Genomic DNA, 18,152 nt, shown 5'->3' with positions numbered 1-18,152 from the left:
TCAGTGAAGAGTGTCCCAGGGTCCCACTCACCACAAAGGCACCTGCTCCTGGTTGCTCCGGGGATCAGCTCCACTCATGTCCAACATCCCCTGCTGCTGCTCGTTTGCACACCCTGCTGCCTCTTTCTCTGCCACTCAGGTTGCCCTCTGCAGCTTGGCCCTCCTGCCAAATCATCCTCATCTTCCCCTTCCAGGATGGCAAAGTCCCACTGGATGACTGTGCTAGGCAGTCTGCTGCTCCACTGCCCGGTCTGTACCACTTCCCCAGTGACTGGTAGGGGAACCTGGGCCTGGCCACTACTCCAGGTTCCAGCCTAGGGACCCTACAACCAGCAGCCATGGTCTGCACTGTCCCAAGCCTGGCTGCTGGTCCCCTGGCTACTTGTACTTCACTTCTATCAGGTTCTTTGCCACTATCCTCCTTTGGGTATCCCCTTTCGCCAAGGCCAGGGCCGCAAGTCATCGTTCCTCCTCTCCCTTTCCACAGCTAGAGACTGGCTGCAGCCCCTTCTGCTTCCCTCTCCCTGGCTTCATTGTAGCCCTGCCTGCTTCTTCTTAGCTGGGCTCCATCCCTGGCCAGGGGTTGCTTATCCAGCCTCATTCCCCTCTAGTGTGGCCTATTGAGTTAATTGGTCCCCTTCACAAGGCTGGTGTGTGGTAAACAGAGGATAAGGGAGTGGCACGCACAGGCTCTGTTACAGCTAGGCCTGTGCGTGCGCTGGGGGTCAGTGCATCTGTGGGGAGTTCCCCAGAACAACACCCTTCTGTTCTGGTTTCTGAAAAGGGCGATTGTCCTGGGCTGGGGCCTTGATTTTTCTCCCCCCCCTCCCCACTTTAAATGAAAACAGCCGTTTTCTGGTGGAAGTGGCTGTTCAGTCAGTGAGGCGTTTTCCCTCCGCAGTCGTTGGGGCTGGCTTTGCTCTCTGGGCATTGGCACCCGATCCCTGGAGAGGAGCCGGCTCTGGTGGGTTGCTCCCCCTCCAAATGGTCAAGGCCCCCTTGGCCTTCTCTGTCCCCTGTGTAGGTGAAGCAGCCAGCTCCAGCTGGTGCACTGCCCTGGGGTCAGCTGTTTGCAGCCAGCTGTGCTTGGCAGTAGCCAGTGCAACAGCCCCATGCCCCACTCAGCTCAGTGCCTAGGGGGAATCTGGCTGGGCAGTAGGGGCTGAGCTGCTCAGGTCCAATCAGAACCAAATTCTGCCCAACTCCCCAGCCTTTCCCTCGCCCTTTCTCCAGGAGGCCACTGGCCTCGTGCTCTCACACAGGGCTAGCTTTTCCTCCCCAACTCAGCGTGTCCTCCCAATGCATCGCTCCCCCGTGCTGGTTCTTGGCTCAAGGGGAGGCCAAGCCCATCAGGAATGCAGGCCAGGAGAGGACTGGTCCTAGCAGGACAGGACTCAGGCCAGGCACTGCTCTTGTAACCCGGGGTGGGATGGGGTAGATGTTACTGCTAAAATGATCAGCAGTGAAATAATTGACAATCCATTCAGTTGTCATCATTAGGCATCAGAGTTAACAAAAGCAGTGTCCCATTGAGATGACTGGGAGCCATCTCTCAGAGTTATTGGGACAAATCCATCCCTGGTGTAATGCCACTGGGTGCCTTAGATGAGTCTGGGGGGTGGGCTGTGCTGACCTGTGTGCAGACTCACAGAGGCAACGCTGCATTGGACCATGCTCGGAAGGTGCTTGCAAGTCAAAGCTGGAATGTAACTTTGTTTCTTTTAATGAAATCTTAATTTCAATAGCCACTGCTGGGCTTCCCCAGTGCTACATGCCAGCCAGCCCCACCCTGCAATGCAGACAGCCACTGGGCCATGCTGCTTGCTAGGAGCTCCTCTGCCAGCCCCCAGGACCTGATGACTATATCTCAGTTTGCATCCATCCCGATGTGACCGGTGCCATCACTACTCCATCCATCACACGCGCTGGGGGAGGGGGATGCTAGCCAGGAGCAGCCCCTCCTCTGTGAATCATCACCTGGCTGTGGAAGAAGGATGGTGGAGAGGTCTTCCCCACTCAGTTGCATCTAAAGAGGGGCTGTGTGGCTTTACCTACACTTTACCTTCACAATGGTACAACATTTGTGTGTAAATAAGCCCTTAATTGCTTTTACAATTCCCAGCTGGCTTTGGGGCATGGAGTGGGGCTAATTTACATGTATTGCTATGAGCAGAGGTGGATGGCACCAGTGTCCCAGCTTGAGTCTAGCCCAGGAAAATAGGGTCTGAAAGTTGTTTTCCTTTGAGGGCTTTTTTGCAGTCGAGGTGAGATGAGTTGTTAGGTCCCTGCCAGGCTGGGCCTGCTATAGTATTGCTAACCACATGCATTCAAAAATCTTCAGTTGGGCCTTAAAAACCAGGTGATTTGTTTTTTAATGAATCAGTGCTGGGTTCTCATTCTTTGTCATCTGATTTCTGAGCCTTCAGGTTGCACTTGGCTCACATTTTCAGCCTCTTCTCCACAACCAGCAGGAGTAGAAACTTGAAGCTGAGTTTCTTGTGGCCTCATGTAACTGCAGAAGCTGGGACCCAGGCTCCTGAGCCCTGTGGTAAAATCACAACTGAGCGCATGTGTGTTCAGGGGTAAAGAGCTCCCTGCCCAGAGCTGTCAGTCTGACACTAACTTCACACTGAAGTGAAAAGTGAGACATCTATGCCTGAGGACTGTCCCATTCCTGGGGGCCCCGCAGCGTCAAGGCTAAAGCCCCTCAGCTCTCACTAAAATATTATGCTTTTAGCCCTCACAGTTACAAAGAAAACTCTGAAAATGTGAATGGCACATGACTGACACAGCCATATCTGCCTGAGTCTGAAGAGAGTCTGAATCAGTGACTCCCAAAGGGGTGAGCCACGCCCCCCGCCCCTCCCCACATCTCAGAGGAGTGTTAGCTCAGAAACATAAATGCCACTTCTTAAAAGTCAACATTGTCCATTTCAGGGTAGCTCATGTTCGTTAATGTGCTGATCCCACCACCCAACTGGCCGGATGAAAGGCAAGTGTCCTGAAGAGGCTCCCAGGACAACGGAACATCGCACACCGGAGAGCGGCTGCCCTGGCAGAGCTGAGCTGCCCGCTCATTTGAGGTCTGTCGACATGGCAGCTGGCAGCGAGCTTCCCAGCCCAGGTAGCCAGACTCATGCTAGCAGGGCTCACACTAGAGCACTTACAGGAGCAGCTCAGGCAGAGGCTCAGGCTAGTCCCCTGAGGTGAAGCCCACCCTACCCACTGGCTCTGAGCTTGGGTGACTTGCCTGAGCCACGGCTGCTGCCACAAAGTGCACAGAGCTATTCTGAGCACGCTAGTGTGAGCTCAGCTCCCCAAGACTCTCTACACAGGCTGGGAGGCTTGCTGGGAGGATAGCCACTCGGCAAGGGCATGGGGCTGAGATGCAAAGCATTCCCTCCCCCCATACTTGGGGCCCCTGACCCAGCTCCCGAGCCATGTTTTTAGCGGACTATTTGGTACACAACACGTGGGCTACAGTAGAACTTTCTCCCTGGACCACCTCCCGTTCTAACCCAGAGCCTCCAACCCTCCCCAGACTAAGCCCTTGGCTGTGCCAGCCAATGCCCTGCCCCAGTCCCCTGTGCCCATTGCTGGGGCAGGCAGAGATCAGTGCCACGCTGACACTCCTGGCAGGGCGAGCAGAGGGTGGGAAGGGTGGCTGGGTTTTCACTGGCAGGGGGAGCTGCTGCAGGGAAGGGAGCAGCCCGGCAGGCTCCTTCTCAAACCCAGGCCACGGGGAAAGGCAGCACAGTGCCAGGGCTGAGAACAATCACTAGCTGTCCAAGTGCGCAATGGAGTGAGGTGACCTAGCGGGAGGGAAGACAGGATCTCAGCAGGGCCAGGGAGATCAGAGCTGCCGAGTAAGCACCTGCAGCCGTGTGCGCAGCAGGAGTAATTTATAGGCTGATCTCCTGCAAACCTCCCCTGCTCAGCTCGTTTTCTCCCAGGATGTGGTGGCAGCGGGGCTCGCTCGTGCTCTCACAGCAGCACTAGCAATAAAGGGTCCCTGAACAGGTGGAGGAGAAAGCGAGTGCTGGGCCAGCAGCAAGGCACGGGCAGACACAGCGGGGGGCGTGGGGGTGGGGCTGTGTGCTCCCTCCGCAGGCTCCCAGGGCAGGCTGGTCTCCCTCCTGCCCCGTCAGTGGCTCCAGCCGCAGCCCTAGAAAGGCCCAGGGACAGGTTCTCCATGTAGTGCCCACCTTGCGGCCGAGCCAGTCACCCACCAGGCTGCACTCCATGCACCAGAGCCCTGGGCAAAACCAGTCATTCTGCCAGAGACACGCAAATACCGAGAGAGAGAGACAGACAGACACACAGGCAGACAGAGGCAGAGACACACTTTTGGGGGAAGGCAAACAGACGCATAGAGGCAGACACACATGGGGCAATCCAGTTCTCCCAGAACAAGCTGTTTGACTCCATCCTAGGCAGCAGATTCCCAGATTCCAAGGCTGGAAGGGACTATTGTGCTCCCCGATATAACAGAGGCCAGAGAACTGCCCCACAATAATGTCTGGAGCACGTGGCAGCAGGCTTTGCCATCATCACTGAGTCACCATCTCTCCCCTCCAGGTGGGATGTACTGTAAGACGCCCTTTGTGCATCTACCACATGACCTGGCCAAATCACCAGAGCCACCTCTGTCTTCTGGAGGCCACAGAGTGCTGAGCTGTGTGACGCAGCCCAGACACAGTGACAGGGCCTTTCCCCAGGGACTCCACCTTGCCATGGGATGGCTTGTGTGCTCTGAGGACCCTATGCCACTGGAGGTGTAACTCTTGGTAGGGCCATGCAGGCCAGACAGGGTGGAGAGCAGGAGCCAGGCTAACAGCTGCCCCCACCAGGCCGCTTGGCATGGTACTGAGTCAGGCTAACAACCTGGCCACACAAAAATGAACCCACCCAAAAGCAAGCCGAGTCTGTCACTATCTGCGGACACACGCGCATTCGGGGGAAACTGACACACGCTTGCCTGCAGGCAGGTAGGGCTGCACAGCCAGACCCGGAGAGGAGCACAGAGACACACTGACAGACTCACACAGACACCCCCGCCACACACCGGGCTCTGCTGCAGTAAGTACCAGGCCAGATGTGTGCAGCCTCGCTGCTCTGCCCCGGCAGCTGTGTTGCTCTGCTCTCGTACAGTTGCCTCCCACGGAGCCGCGCTGCAGGCTGGAGCCGGGGGGTGACAGGGATGCCAAAGGGAGCAGACGGTGCTGCCAGTTCTCGCCGAGCCCTGCGTAATCCTGTGCACACAGTAGCGCTCCCTGAGCTGGCTTCATTCACCGCTGTGAAGTGGATTCATCACCCTTGGCCTTTCCTTGGATTCATCCGCTCTCCGCAGAGACCCGCCGGCTCCAGCCAGGACATGGGCACTTCAACTCGGAGCAGGCAGGCAGCACTCAGAGCGCCCATCTCCCTGGCAGATGGGCTGGACTGACAGAGTGATGCCGACAGCTTCAGCCTATACACTGAGCTGGGACAGCAGCCCTGCGGAGAGGGCACTCCAGTGCAAGGCCCCCTCAGCTGGCCGACACGTGGCCTGCGGGTGCGCGTGTGTATGTGGCAATGCCTCTTTTCTTCATGTGTGTTTTGCTAAATAGTGGGTGCCCTGGAAAAATGGAACCACAGATGTCGTGGTGACAGGGTGCAGCGGGTTCCAGCGCCCAAGGGGTTAACTCCACTGCCCTGCTTCTGCAAAGGGCCTGCTCAGTGCCCCAGAAACAAGGCCAAGGAGATGAGCGCAGGGAGATTTTAAACGTGCAGGCTGGGTGACGGCGGAGCAATCTGGGGGTGACATTTGTGGTGCCAAGGCTCCATTCAAAGGCCTGCTAGACCTATGCGGCCCTCTCCAATGCACTTTCAATGCTGGTGAGGTGCAGGATGGCTTGCTGGGGGTATAGGGATCAGGCAGAGGAGCGATAGCTGTGCAGGTTGGTGGACCGTGTGTCTGGTTCAAACAGAAGGCCCCTTCTCTGCTCTAGTCCAAGCCACGGAGTACTGCACAGCCCATGTGTGTTGATGCCCCTTGGGCGCAACACCTGGGGGCTCAGTGCCAGCCCAATGGGACCAGCCTGCTCTCCCTTGAGGAGGGGACTCATCTCTCCCTGACGTGTCTGGTCAAACATGGCCAGTCCCCCCCAGGACCCCACACACACCATGGCTGAGTTCTCCAATTGTGAGCCCCAGCTCAGACTCGCCACAGGACCACTGGGAGACAGCTGGGAAGAAAACAATTTCCCACCTTCTTGGGGCTCCTGAATGACCTGGCTTCTTGCCAGCCTTCCCCAAGGGGAGGTGTCCAGGCACGAGAAATCAGTGCCTCCCTGGTTACATGGGGGAGGCAAGGCAAGGCAATTGGAAGATACTCATAGCACCCAAGGGCTGCTGTAGCCTCAGCCAGAGGGGTTACTCAGTCTCACTGGACTGTTATCCCTGCTGACCCCGGAGGCAGAGCAGGGGCCCCCAGGGAAGGTGAGCCCCTCAGGAGAGCAAGGAGGTGGAACTCAGCAGCCTGATGCAAACAAGGGAAGTAGATGGCCTCAGGCATCACACTCTCCTCTCCTCCCCGCCCCCAGCACACACTGTGCTCTGGTTGCTAGTACTTCAGTTTGCCAAAGTTTTGGAGCATCACCTTCGCGCTGCAGCCCCTTCCCACAGCCCTTCTCCCTCAGTGCAGTCTCTCCCTGGGGCTGGCAGTGTATTTTGTGCTGGCCATCTGTGAAGTCTGTAAGTTTTGGGGGAAACACTGGCTCCTCTTCTACGTCTTATGCAGCACCATGCACAAGACCAGCACTTCAACAGCAACTGCTGGCAGCCACGAGGCAATTTGGATGGGGAGACAATTTGGTTTAGTGGGTGGGGCCCTGGCCTGGGTTCAATTCCTGGCTGTTGCATTAGCCTGCTGGGTGAGCCTGGTCAAGCCACTTTCCTGCTCTGTGTTTCAGTTTCCCCACCTGTAAAGCCGTTTGACATCTATAGCTGGAAAGCACTAGAAGATCAAGGGTTGTTAGTGGACTGTGCCCCCCACAGTCTAACCTGCTCCAGGGAGTCAGTCTAGGACCTTGGGTTAATTTCACATCACAGGGGCTCCTTGATCTTCCTGTCCCAGGGGTGTTTCTTACAGGGGCTGGTGCCAGGCTCACGGCTCAGCAGTGCCTGATATCTGCTCCCTCTCACTTTGGCTTGGCCTTTCTTCGCCACCGCACCCAAAGGACTTTCACCCCCAACCCCCTCTCTCAAGCACTGGCTTGTAATGTCAAAGGCCAGTGGGGTGAGGGACTTCTGGCAGCAGGAAATGGGCATGCGCCAGCCAGAGAGGTTGCATCTATTGCAATCGCACAGTAGCTGGTCAATGCAATAAGAAGGGGCAAGCAGCCTATGCGGCCTCAGAAAGCTGCCACCCAGCTGGGAGCTAGTCCCTGTGGCTGTGAGATAACAGTGGGGCCCAGAGGCCAGGCAGGTGTATGGGTATTCCAGTGGTGCCCAGAAGGAGTTAGAAGTAGCAGTAGGTACTACTAGGGGGTAGGTCGGGGACTGGAAGTCATGTGACCTACAGCCATCTTGAGCTCTGCCACTGTGATCTTAGACACATCACCTTTGGTTTCTGGGCATTTTCCTCTCATCCTGTCGCTTGAAACTGTAAGTGTTTGAGGCCAGGGACCTGCTGCATATCGGCGCAGGGCCTGGCACAAGGAGTTGCTGATCACAGCTGGGGTTGTCTAAATGCTAGTGCACTGCAGCTCCCACACCACCACCAGTAACATAAAGAAGGCAAAGGCACTTTATTCGCTATAGGGTCTTTCATACAAACTGGAGCCAAGCTGGCTTCAGACAAGATCATGTGCGTTGTAAAACATGGGGAAATGAAGGACATCATGAATAAATTAACTTGTGGGAGGGACTTCGATAGGGCATGAGGGGTGCCTTGCAGGGCAGATTTGAAACAAGGGGGAGAGCTGCTACGGCTGCGCACTCAAGGAGGCTGCCCCGGAGAACAGCAGAGGAGAAGGCTCTTGCATGGCTGAGACTAGAGAAGGGATGGGGGTGGGGGGAGATAGCAGCCAAGTGAGTGGGTGCAGGAGGGAGATAGGGAAAATTCAGTCCTGGAGATGGAAAGATCCTGATCTCCTATTAGCCCAGCTCCCTGGGGCAGCGGACGGCTGTGACTAAGGCGAGCAAATCCAGGAAGAGATCCAAGGAACACTCCATGTCCTGCTCTGATTTGTTCCCGTGCCTCTGCTGGCTCCAGGCTGGGGGAGCTGAGTGGGGCAGAGCAGAAGCTGGCCCCAAGAGGTGATTCTCACCTGGATCTCCACAGACCCAGGGGAGCTGTGTGAGAACAGGCTGCAGGTGGCACACGGCTCTGTACGTATGGGGAGAAGGGGGGCCAGCATCCAACACACAGCCCAAGAGGGGCCTGGGGAGGGGAAGGGCTGGGAATCTTGGCTCCATTCCCCGAGTACCTTTCAGCCTTTGCAGTAAATAGTGCCCAGTTCTGCTCTAACTTCCTGCACTGGGCTGGATGGCGTGGCTTGGCACGTATATTACCTGCCTAGACAAGGCTCACTTCCCTCAGCATCGAAATTCAGCCACCACTCAGGAGCTGGGCTGCACCACGGACCTGGGGGTACTAGATGGGAGCGAGAGCATAGGCTGCTTGCATGGAAAAACCATGAGCAGCACCCCCACCCCAAGGCAGCACCCCCAAACCTCATGCCAGCCTTGGCTCCCTTTCTGCCCTCACCAAGGAGCTGGGGATGGGCAGGCAGGCTGTGCTGTGGGGGAACTCGCTGGCTGCCAGGTAACACTCAGTCGGCTGCGGGTGCAGCACTGGTGGGGGTTGTGTGTGAGGCTGGTGAAGTACAGATGGGACCAGGTGCCCGCCCCAGATGGGGGTGGGGGAATCAGGGCAGAGCACTGTCTCCTAGAGGAGTTTGCACAGTCCTGTAGGGCAATAGTGGGGCAGGGGCAGGTCAGATCCTTGCTATGGGATGGACACGCCCAAGGGATGGTCAAGAGGCCAGCACAGACTGAGGCCCAAGGCAGGGGCCCCATGTCCACCCTGGACACAAGCTGGCCCCTGTCAGTGCCTTGGGGAGCCCAGGGCTTCACGGGGTGCAAACCGGCCTGTCCACACTTCACCCCAGAACCGCGGCCCATGCCCATCACTACTCCAGTGCAGCTGAGGCCGCAGGCTAGAGGGCATGCTGGCTTCCCTTGGTTTGTGAGATCCCTTGCTGGCCCATTGAGCCTTCCCACACCCCTGAGTGGGGCACTAGCCCCACTTTACAAATAGGAAAGCAGAGGCACCCAGAGACCACATGACCTGCCCAAGCTAGAGCCAGGGATAGGGGCCAGAGCCCAGCACAGCCAGCGGGGAGGCGATTTGCCACCTTTACCGCTAGACTCAAGGACTCATAAATGGCAAGCACAGCGGGAAGCAGCATAGGCCAGAGCAGCAGCGGGGCCTGCTTGGCGGCTCCCCATGGAGTCATGCTGCATCCCCGAATAGCCTCCCAGAGTTCTTCACCAACGCTTGAGCTGCTCAGCACGTAGTCCACTGGGGGCTGGTCTAGGCCTGTTCTGGAAGCACCACACCACCTCGTGAGAGCTGTATTAACCACATACACCCAGAGAGTCAGTGCAGGGCACTGCAGGGCACCAGATCTCCTGCACCTACCACCAGAGCAGTCTATATCTCAGCCAGTACAGGTGAGTCTCTCCTCCTTTCACAGGCCCATCAGCTGTCTATCCCCAATCACTACAGAGCAACTGCCTCTCAACCCCTCTGATCCACCCCTCCACCTCCAGCTCAGATCTCTGCAGTCCCTGGAGATGCTTGGCTTAATCTTAGAGCACAGATACTTTGGGGCAGGCAGCAGGTGAGGTTTGGGCAGCATCCAGCAAACCGGGGCCCTGACTGGAGTGGAGGCCATAGCTGCCTCTGGAGGAGAAACAGTTACCAAGAAAGCAGTTAGCATGAGGGTGCAGGGCTGCCAGGTCAGGAGGAAGGGCTTGGGGCCAACGTCCAGCTGGAGGGATTTTACCAATGGGTGAGCAAGGCCAGGATGGGAAGGGGGAATTTCACAGGCTGGGCAGGACCAGCTGCGGAAGGAAAGGAGAAACGCCCCCGTTTTTCCCCATCCTAGGGAATAGCAGCTTCCCTGCAGTAACCTCAGAGCCAGCTCCAGGCAGAGCAGAGCTTGGACACCTTGGCTGAGATCTACATGTACTTGACTCCACAACAACCAGACACAGAAGCTCAGACACAGAGTGACACACACAACACAAACCCAGCAAAGGATGAGCCAGGAGATGGCGCCGAGGCTGAGGATGGCATTTGCATGTCGCCTGAGCTAATTCCCTTCTAGCTGAGACTGCCTATGGCTCCGGCTGTTCACCTCCCAAATACTGAAGTGATGCGCTGCGCCTTCTGCTGAGAATGCTCCAAGCCCTCCTGGCTCCCGGTGTGTTGTGGTAACAGACAAACAGAGCAGCAGGATCAGGGCAACTTAACCATTATCCGCATAATGAACTGAATGCATCTGAACCTTGGGACTCTGGCGCTCCTCCCGGGGGATTTGCCGCTCTGCCCAGCGTGGCGATGCGAAGTGACATCGCTCCGGGTTAGCGCTGTCGTCGTTGGAATGTGGGGGGGGGAAGTTCGGCTGGGAATCAGTAACACTTAGGCCGTGTTGAAAAGGCGCCTGGAGCAACGCAGCACGGCAGGCACACAGCCCAGTGAGCACCAACGCACAGAGGCATGTCACTACACAGAGATGCTGAATATGAAGGATTAAAGACAGGGAGAATCAATCTTACTCCTAACACAGGGGGCGGTTTTTTTCCAAGTCATGCACGCAGCTACTGGAGGCAAGCCAGCTCTCACGGGCAGGCAGCTGGTTGGAATAAAAGCAGAGCAGAGACTGAAGGCTGGCCAGCTGCTGAAGACGCCAAAAGCTGCTACTAATCGCTCAGGGGAGCAGCCTCGCAAATAAAGCTCTGAGCAAGAGGGGGCAGAGCAGCGAGTTCACCTTTCCCCTCCCACAGCTCCTCCTCTGGTCTGCGCTCGGCAGAGGCAGGGATGGGGCTCGGGGAAGGGGCCCGGCCCGGCTTTATGACATTCAGCCCCATCCTACTTTGCTCCTTTTTGACCAGTATGTCTCCTGCTATAACAGAGCGCACTGCATGCCAAGGCGGCGTTGGGCAGCTCCAGCAGGAACTGCTGCCAAAGCCTCTCTGTGAGCAGCTGCAGCACAACTCCTGAGAGCCTGGTGCTGTGACGTGCCTGACCCGCTCTGGCCAATGGACCTGGAGTCACAGTCTCTCATCCCCTAGCTGCCCAGGGAGCGGAGACTGACACCGCCAGGGCTGAGCCAGCTCGGAGCTGCTGGCTGACGTTGGCCTGTTTCCGAATCCTCTGACCCAGTCCGGGGCGTGCTTTGAGTGCCATGCCCCAGCAGACGGAGCCAGATGCCAGCACTCCGTTGAGCTTGCCATCAGACCAGCCTCTGCAGCCAAAGCCCCAGAGGTCTTTTAAGACCCAGGATTTCACCCGGAAACTCCAAGCTGCCAGACTGACTGGGTTCTGTGCACGTAGAGAGCGAGGCACAAGGCTCTCCTCGTTTAATGGCCTTGGAATACAACAGTCAAATTTTAACAACGCTCTCCTCTCCGTCCCCCTGGAAGCACCTGCCTTTCAGAACCTTCCACCTCCTCTCTGCTCCCAGGCAGGGGAAGAGCAGCTGGGCTGGGCTCCTGGTGGGTGGGGAGTTCAAACAATCTCCTTCTGCTTCATTAACCCCTTCTTTGCTCCCTGATGAATCTTTGAATCCAGTTTCCCTGTAGAGGGGGGGAGAAAGGGAAAAAAAACAACAGAACATCTCATCACTTTATTTTTAAGCATCATTTGCAATGCAAATCAGCTGGAGGCAGCGAGGTCTCCTAGTTAGTGTGTTCCTGTCACATTCAATTATCCTGCTTCAGAAGCCAGGCATTTCCAAACTCATCGCTTCGCTCTGCAGGCGTGACACAGAGAGAGGGGAGGCACTGTGCACCATGCAGAAAAGAAATCCTGGGGGGGGTTTCAGCAAAGAGGAGAGGAAATTAACATCCATTGCTCCTGCCGCTGCTGGGAAGAAACAGATCGTGCTGCTCACTGGTGTGACATGACATGTTTTAAGGAAACATTCGTACCCAGGTATCTTCTCCAAACTCTGTGCAGGAGAGACATCCCTGTGTGCTGGCCCAGTGGCCCCGTCAGAGCAGAGCCCCTGCTGAATGAGGGCAGTGACCTGAAGAAGCAGAGCAGAGCAGACTGGAGCCCTGCATGACTGCCCTACTGCCAAGTGGGAGAGGTCAGAGTTTGAAGCCTGCAGGGCTCCCAAGTGTAAAGCCCAGCCAAGGGGCCTCTCTGGGCTGCAGCCAGAATGGACTAATGGGAAGCACATCTCTAGCATGCCCCGCCTCCCTCCTGGAAGCAGAGCGGGCCAGCAATTGTGAACAAGCAGGCTCACAGACAGCTGCACCCCGCTGGCAGCAGCAGGACCCAGAGCCAACACTGCCTTCCTTGGGCTTTGCTGGCAGACGGGCTATGGCCCTGACAGAGGCTCTACCATGATTCCCAGCCTGCCAGGCACTGTGCTTCCAGCTTCCCTTCCCCAGCATGAAGGCAGGGGCAGGCCATTAACAAACCTGATCCAGTAACTGAAGCACAGACCCTATTCAGGCCAAGGGCTCATGCAGAGGCACTGTGGGGGAGCAAGCTGGAGCCCAGAGTGCAGGGGCAAATGTTTGCCTCCCTGGGTCATGCCCATCCCCCTCTTTCCCCTTACTTTCAATCCATGTCTTCCCTTCCATGTCACTCTCTCCAAAGCAATGCATGTGGCAAGGGCTGGTTTCCCTCCTGCCATGGAGGCCCTTGTTTGGAGGTGAGAGGAGGGTGCCCACTGCAAATTTACAGTGGTACACAAATGGGTCGGTACATCATCACATATCACACTGACAGCCCCGCCCAGGGCAGTGCCCTGAGACCCTTCCACGACCTGGGGCACCACCACCAGTTAGGATAATCCCATATGGTCTCAATCTCTGCCCTTGCTTTCTAGGGGAGGCGCACTTAGCTCCACCGCCCGCCCACCCACCATGCAACAGCGGGAGAGAAACAGGGAGCCCTCCTAAGCTGCCGTGCTCACTCCAGAGAGGGCCACGGGGTTGATGGCTCTACGTATCTTCTTTGATCCCTGTCAGACTGATGGAGGATGCACGACATCATCCCAGCCTGAATGGCAACCGTTCTCTCACTCCCCAGCACTGACTGGCTCCTCTGAATGAGCATTGCTTCCCCCTGCTGACCAGCCAGCTTCAGCGCTGGGCGACAACAGCGCCTCCGAACAAGGCCATGCTGTCTACCCCAGGCCCCCTCCTCCCTGGTCCCAGGACTGCACCACCCCTCGCACTAACATTCATCTCACCGTGTAGAGTCACAACCCCGCCCCGCAGGGTTCTGCATGGTGGCGGGTCCCACCCTTTGCAAATACAGAGCTTGTCTTTGGCTTTTATAGCTGCTGTACACATTCTCCGCTGCCATTTGTATTCCTTAATCAATGTGCTGCAGAGCCCCTGACCATTGCTCCACAGACAGAGCAATTCGTCAGGGGGAAGCAGCCTGCACTGATCTCAGCTCTGTCACAGCACAAGCTGACTTTAAACACGCTCATCCATAACCAGCAGTAACTCATTAGCGCCATCCGTGGGGTCAGCTCCGTCTGCCTGCAGACATAAGCGGCTGTCCCAGCGGTGCTCCGACTGGCAGAACTGAGCATGCCCACTGTGGTTCAGAGGCGCGGCACAAAGGCGCAGGTGCTTGTGGCTGCCTCTAGAGGGAGCTCTAAGCAGCATGGAGATGTCAGGCAGTTCTACCAGCCTGTCTGCGAGCAGCTAAGGGCTTCTGGCTAGGACAGGTGCTATTGAAGACTGGTAGATAAAGGGCAGTTACCTGGTCGAATAGCAACTGCAGGCATGAGCGCCCTTAAAAGCAAAGAAACAAACCCTGCCCTGGAGTGCAAGGAACACAACAGGCAGAACTGCACTGGGAGAGGGGCTGGGGAACAGGCCAAGGAGCCAGAGCTGACATGCACTCCACTCTCCGGGTTACTCCATCTCCCTTCTGGGGGTTAATCAAGGTACCATCCCAGGACACGTATGATACTGTTCCAGGCAACAAGGGCATGTCCACTGGGAAATGGGACCATACACGGCCAGCTGTGTCTCCCCCTGGAAGAGCCGTGCTGCTGCAGCTGAGCTACACCTCAGCAGTGGGGGCTCTCTCGGGCCGGGGCAGCTGCCCGCATTTCATAGAATCATAGAATATCAGGGTTGGAAGGGACCTCAGGAGGTCATCTAGTCCAACCCCCTGCTCAAAGCAGGACCAATCCCCAACTAAATCATCCCAGCCAGGACTTTGTCAAGCCTGACCTTAAAAATATCTAAGGAAGGAGATTCCACCACCTCCCTAGGTAACGCATTCCAGTGTTACACCACCCTCCTAGTGAAAAAGTTTTTCCTAATATCCAACCTAAACCTCCCCCACTGCAACTTGAGACCATTACTCCTTGTTCTGTCATCAGCTACCACTGAGAACAGTCTAGATCCATCCTCTTTGGAACCACCTCTCAGGTAGTTGAAAGCAGCTATTAAATCCCCCCTCATTCTTCTCTTCTGCAGACTAAACAATCCCAGTTCCCTCAGCCTCTCCTCATAAGTTACGTGTTCCAGTCCCCTAATCATTTTTGTTGCCCTCCGCTGGACGTTTTCCAATTTTTCTACATCCTTCTTGTAGTGTGGGGCCCAAAACTGGACACAGTACTCCAGATGAGGCCTCACCAATGTCGAATAGAGGGGAACGATCACGTCCCTCAATCTGCTGGCAATGCCCCTACATCCCAAAATGGCATTGGCCTTCTTGGCAACAAGGGCACACTGTTGACTCATATCCAGCTTCTCGTCCACTGTAACCCCTAGGTCCTTTTCTGCAGAACTGCTGCCAAGCCATTTGGTCCCTAGTCTGTAGCGGTGCATGGGGTTCTTCCGTCCTAAGTGCATTTCCATGTGTTTAGCTATTAACATTTCAGGGCTAGCTCCAAAACACAGCAAGCTGCTTGGGTTTGTGCTGGAGTGGCTGGTGAAGTTCCCCTCGCCCCAGAGATAAACCCTGCGCCTGCCCAAGGAACAATGGTGTCTTGGGCTAACTGGCCTACTAATTCCAGCCCAAAGCAGCGAGAACCTACATGCATGGCTACCATGAGAGGTCTTGTTCACACCAGGCAGCTTTGCTCAGAACCTCCCACCGATAATGGGAGGAATCAAATCCCAGAGGCTTCCTCCTCCTGCCTCTCTCTCTCAGGTCACCCTAAATCTCCCTGAAGTTGGCTTCCCCTCCTTTGGCCTAGGTTCTGGGCTAAGTCTGGTTGTCTGGCCAGTCCTCTGCGACAATCTACACTCCAGCAGAAGCTTTCCGGGAATAGGGATGCACGGACTTTTCTGCAAAAAGGAATTTGCAAAAAGGTGTCAGCAGCTGATGGTAGTATCCAGCACGCAGATCACCTCTGCCAGGGTTTGCAGCCATCACCGGAGCCAGAAGCAAGGTGAAACCATGCTTGGGAAATTGGAGTGGCCATGGGCTGGGAGGATCTACTGCTGTAGGGAATCTGCACTGCCCTCATTCTCCTTCTGGTGACAGGCCACATCTAACAGCTGTCCCAGCCCTAGAGTCACCTCTGGCTGAAAGGAAAGCGTGATTAGCCACCACACGTCTCAGCAGTTGTGAGCTCACAGTGGCCGGACTGCCCAGTAGCCTCCCATGTCAGACCAGCGTGTTACCGAACAGAGGGCTCCTCACAGAGGAAGAACGGCAGTGGAGCTACAAACTTAGCTACACGCTTCCATCTCACATGGCCAAGAGCTCTGCCAAGCCTGGAACATCTTGGCTTCACATTTGGCACCAACTTCATTTACTAGTCCCAAGTGCAACTGCTTCTCCTTATCTCCAGAAACCAGGCTGATAAGAAAACACCCAGCACTATCAGCTAGTTAAAAAATTGTCAGCCAGTGGGTAACCTGCAGCGAGGACAGAGATAAGCACAAGTCAAAGGTGAATAGCGAAGAACAGGCACCAGGAGTCCGGTTCTCTCAAAACTTGATCAAGTCATTAAATGCCTTTCTATCTCACATTCCAGAATCCACGGAATGCCCCACATGCAACCTCTGCTGTCTGAAGCCCAAAGCTTCCTGGACAGCTGCGTGCTACTGGAAAGTCCGACCAACAGGGGGAAACTCGTGAATGCAGGCAGCAGGACTTCTACTGGAGCTGGGCCTAGACTGTGGAACTCACTGCCACAAGAGTTAAGGATGAGCACAGGCCTCCTACACTCAAAACTAAGAGAAAATGTGTTTCTCCAACTCAGCTTTCCTTCAGTGAGTTTTGCCCACACCGCCTGCCCAAGCACACACAAGCAATGGAGCTATTTCCTCTCCAATCTGGGGATGGAGAGAGATTGCTATTGCTATTTGTATCCCCCTGGGAGGCACTTAGACACCACAGTGATCAGGATCAGATCTCTACACGGATTAGACGGAGCCTTTCCTGCACAAGCCCCATTTCTGTTTGATCAAACTAGGGTCTCGTTTCCAGGGAGAATGCTTCCAGGCATTTGGGTCCCTGGCTGAGTGAGGTTTACAGGAGACCCTGTAGCAAGTCAGTGTGCTCAGGTGAGGATGCTAAAGTGACCCGTACTCAGGGCCTTGTTTTAAGGCTCATGAGGCGTTATGCTTTTGAGGTTGATTGTATCCGATCTGAAGCGTGCCTCTGTTATGACAGTGCATTACTGTGGTGAAAGCTCAAAGGTTCTCTACTCCTTCCCACACTTGTCACCAATATCATCTGCCTGGCCCGGAATGACTGTCTCCCCGCTGAAGGGGAACATGAATCACGGCTGCTGCTGCTCTGCTTTACCCTGATGACAGATCCTGTGCAGAAGGAGTCAGGGAAGGCAAAGCCAGCAGTGGGAGTGGGACACTCAGACACCCTCAAGCCCAGCTGGCGTCCTTCCAGTCTGTTAAACTGCTCCCTTCTCAAGCAGGAAACTGTCACAACACAAAGGACACGATGTGGCAGCTGGCATTTGTATGTGGAGATGCAGTCAGCCCCTGCCCACACTGCACAGAGCACATCAGCATTCCACTCAGCCACTGCACCCTGCAGCCTCCTTGCCAGAGGTGGCTTGATGGAGGGAGGTGCGGGGAATGTGGGCAGAGAATGAATCAGAGAGGGGAAGGGTTGGACAGGCTTGGGGTCAGGCAGCTGATGCCAAAATAAATCACACTTGTAAGGATGTTCCAGCAACACAAAAAGCCCCTGTTACAAACAGCTCCTTTCACTCCCACATACATCCACCAGAATTGCTGCTCAAGGAGTTAGAGCACTCACCTTCCACATGAGGATGCCGGTGCCCGTAAAAGGAAATAAACCAAACAAAGCCACTTTGCCCCCTGGAAACATGCGGTGGGGGAGAACGGTCCGCATACAGCCAATGAAAGGCAGACTAAAGCCACAGGGAGGGAAACGTTCCTCTCAATCAATGGAGAGAGAAAAGACTCCAGACTGTACGTCAGAGGAGGTTAACTAGTCCCTAGAAACCCTGCTGCTTCTGAGTCTAACTACTCCCAGTGAAACACACTGCAAATTCGAAAGAAGACCTAGTGATCAGCTAGCGAAACAAAGAGCAGAGACTAGTTTTGCTTATGCTGATCTGAGCCTGTCAAATTAATTTTTCACATCCCCTGGAACCATGTGTGGTCCCTTCCCAAGGCTGGGAAGTGGGGATGATGCTAATAAGGCCAGAGCTGACTGCAGGATCCCCAACTGCTGCACCCCTTTTCCATTCTCTTTACAGGGATGGGCAGTAATAACCAGCAGCTGCGAATGGTTGGTTGCTCATAAAAGGGACTTACAACACTAGCAAGCATAGAGTGGACAGATGCTCTGCAGCGTCCCTCACAGCTCTGCCAAGATAGTTCGGCCTAGACCTGCACCCTCTTGCTATTTCACTCCTGGGTGTCCCATACTGATAGCCAGTCAAGCCAAA

General features: G+C 55.7%; 1 protein-coding gene across 2 annotated transcripts in view; it reads right to left on the bottom strand.

The window, feature by feature from the left end:
* Positions 1-11,594: 11,594 nt before the first annotated feature.
* TRIP4 (thyroid hormone receptor interactor 4) overlaps positions 11,595-18,152 on the bottom strand; it is a 51,281-nt gene continuing 44,723 nt past the window's right edge. For both annotated transcript variants that reach the window (XM_073363226.2, XM_073363227.2), the window contains one exon: positions 11,595-11,850. In XM_073363226.2, the coding sequence (XP_073219327.1) occupies positions 11,783-11,850 (68 nt within the window). In that variant the 3' untranslated portion in view covers positions 11,595-11,782. The remainder of the gene's footprint in view (positions 11,851-18,152) is intronic.

The sequence above is a fragment of the Lepidochelys kempii genome, chromosome 10 (genome assembly GCF_965140285.1).
Source record: "Lepidochelys kempii isolate rLepKem1 chromosome 10, rLepKem1.hap1, whole genome shotgun sequence".
NCBI lineage: Eukaryota > Metazoa > Chordata > Testudines > Cheloniidae > Lepidochelys > Lepidochelys kempii.
Note: the sequence above shows the minus strand (reverse complement) of the source record. Positions and strands in the feature narration are given on the sequence as shown.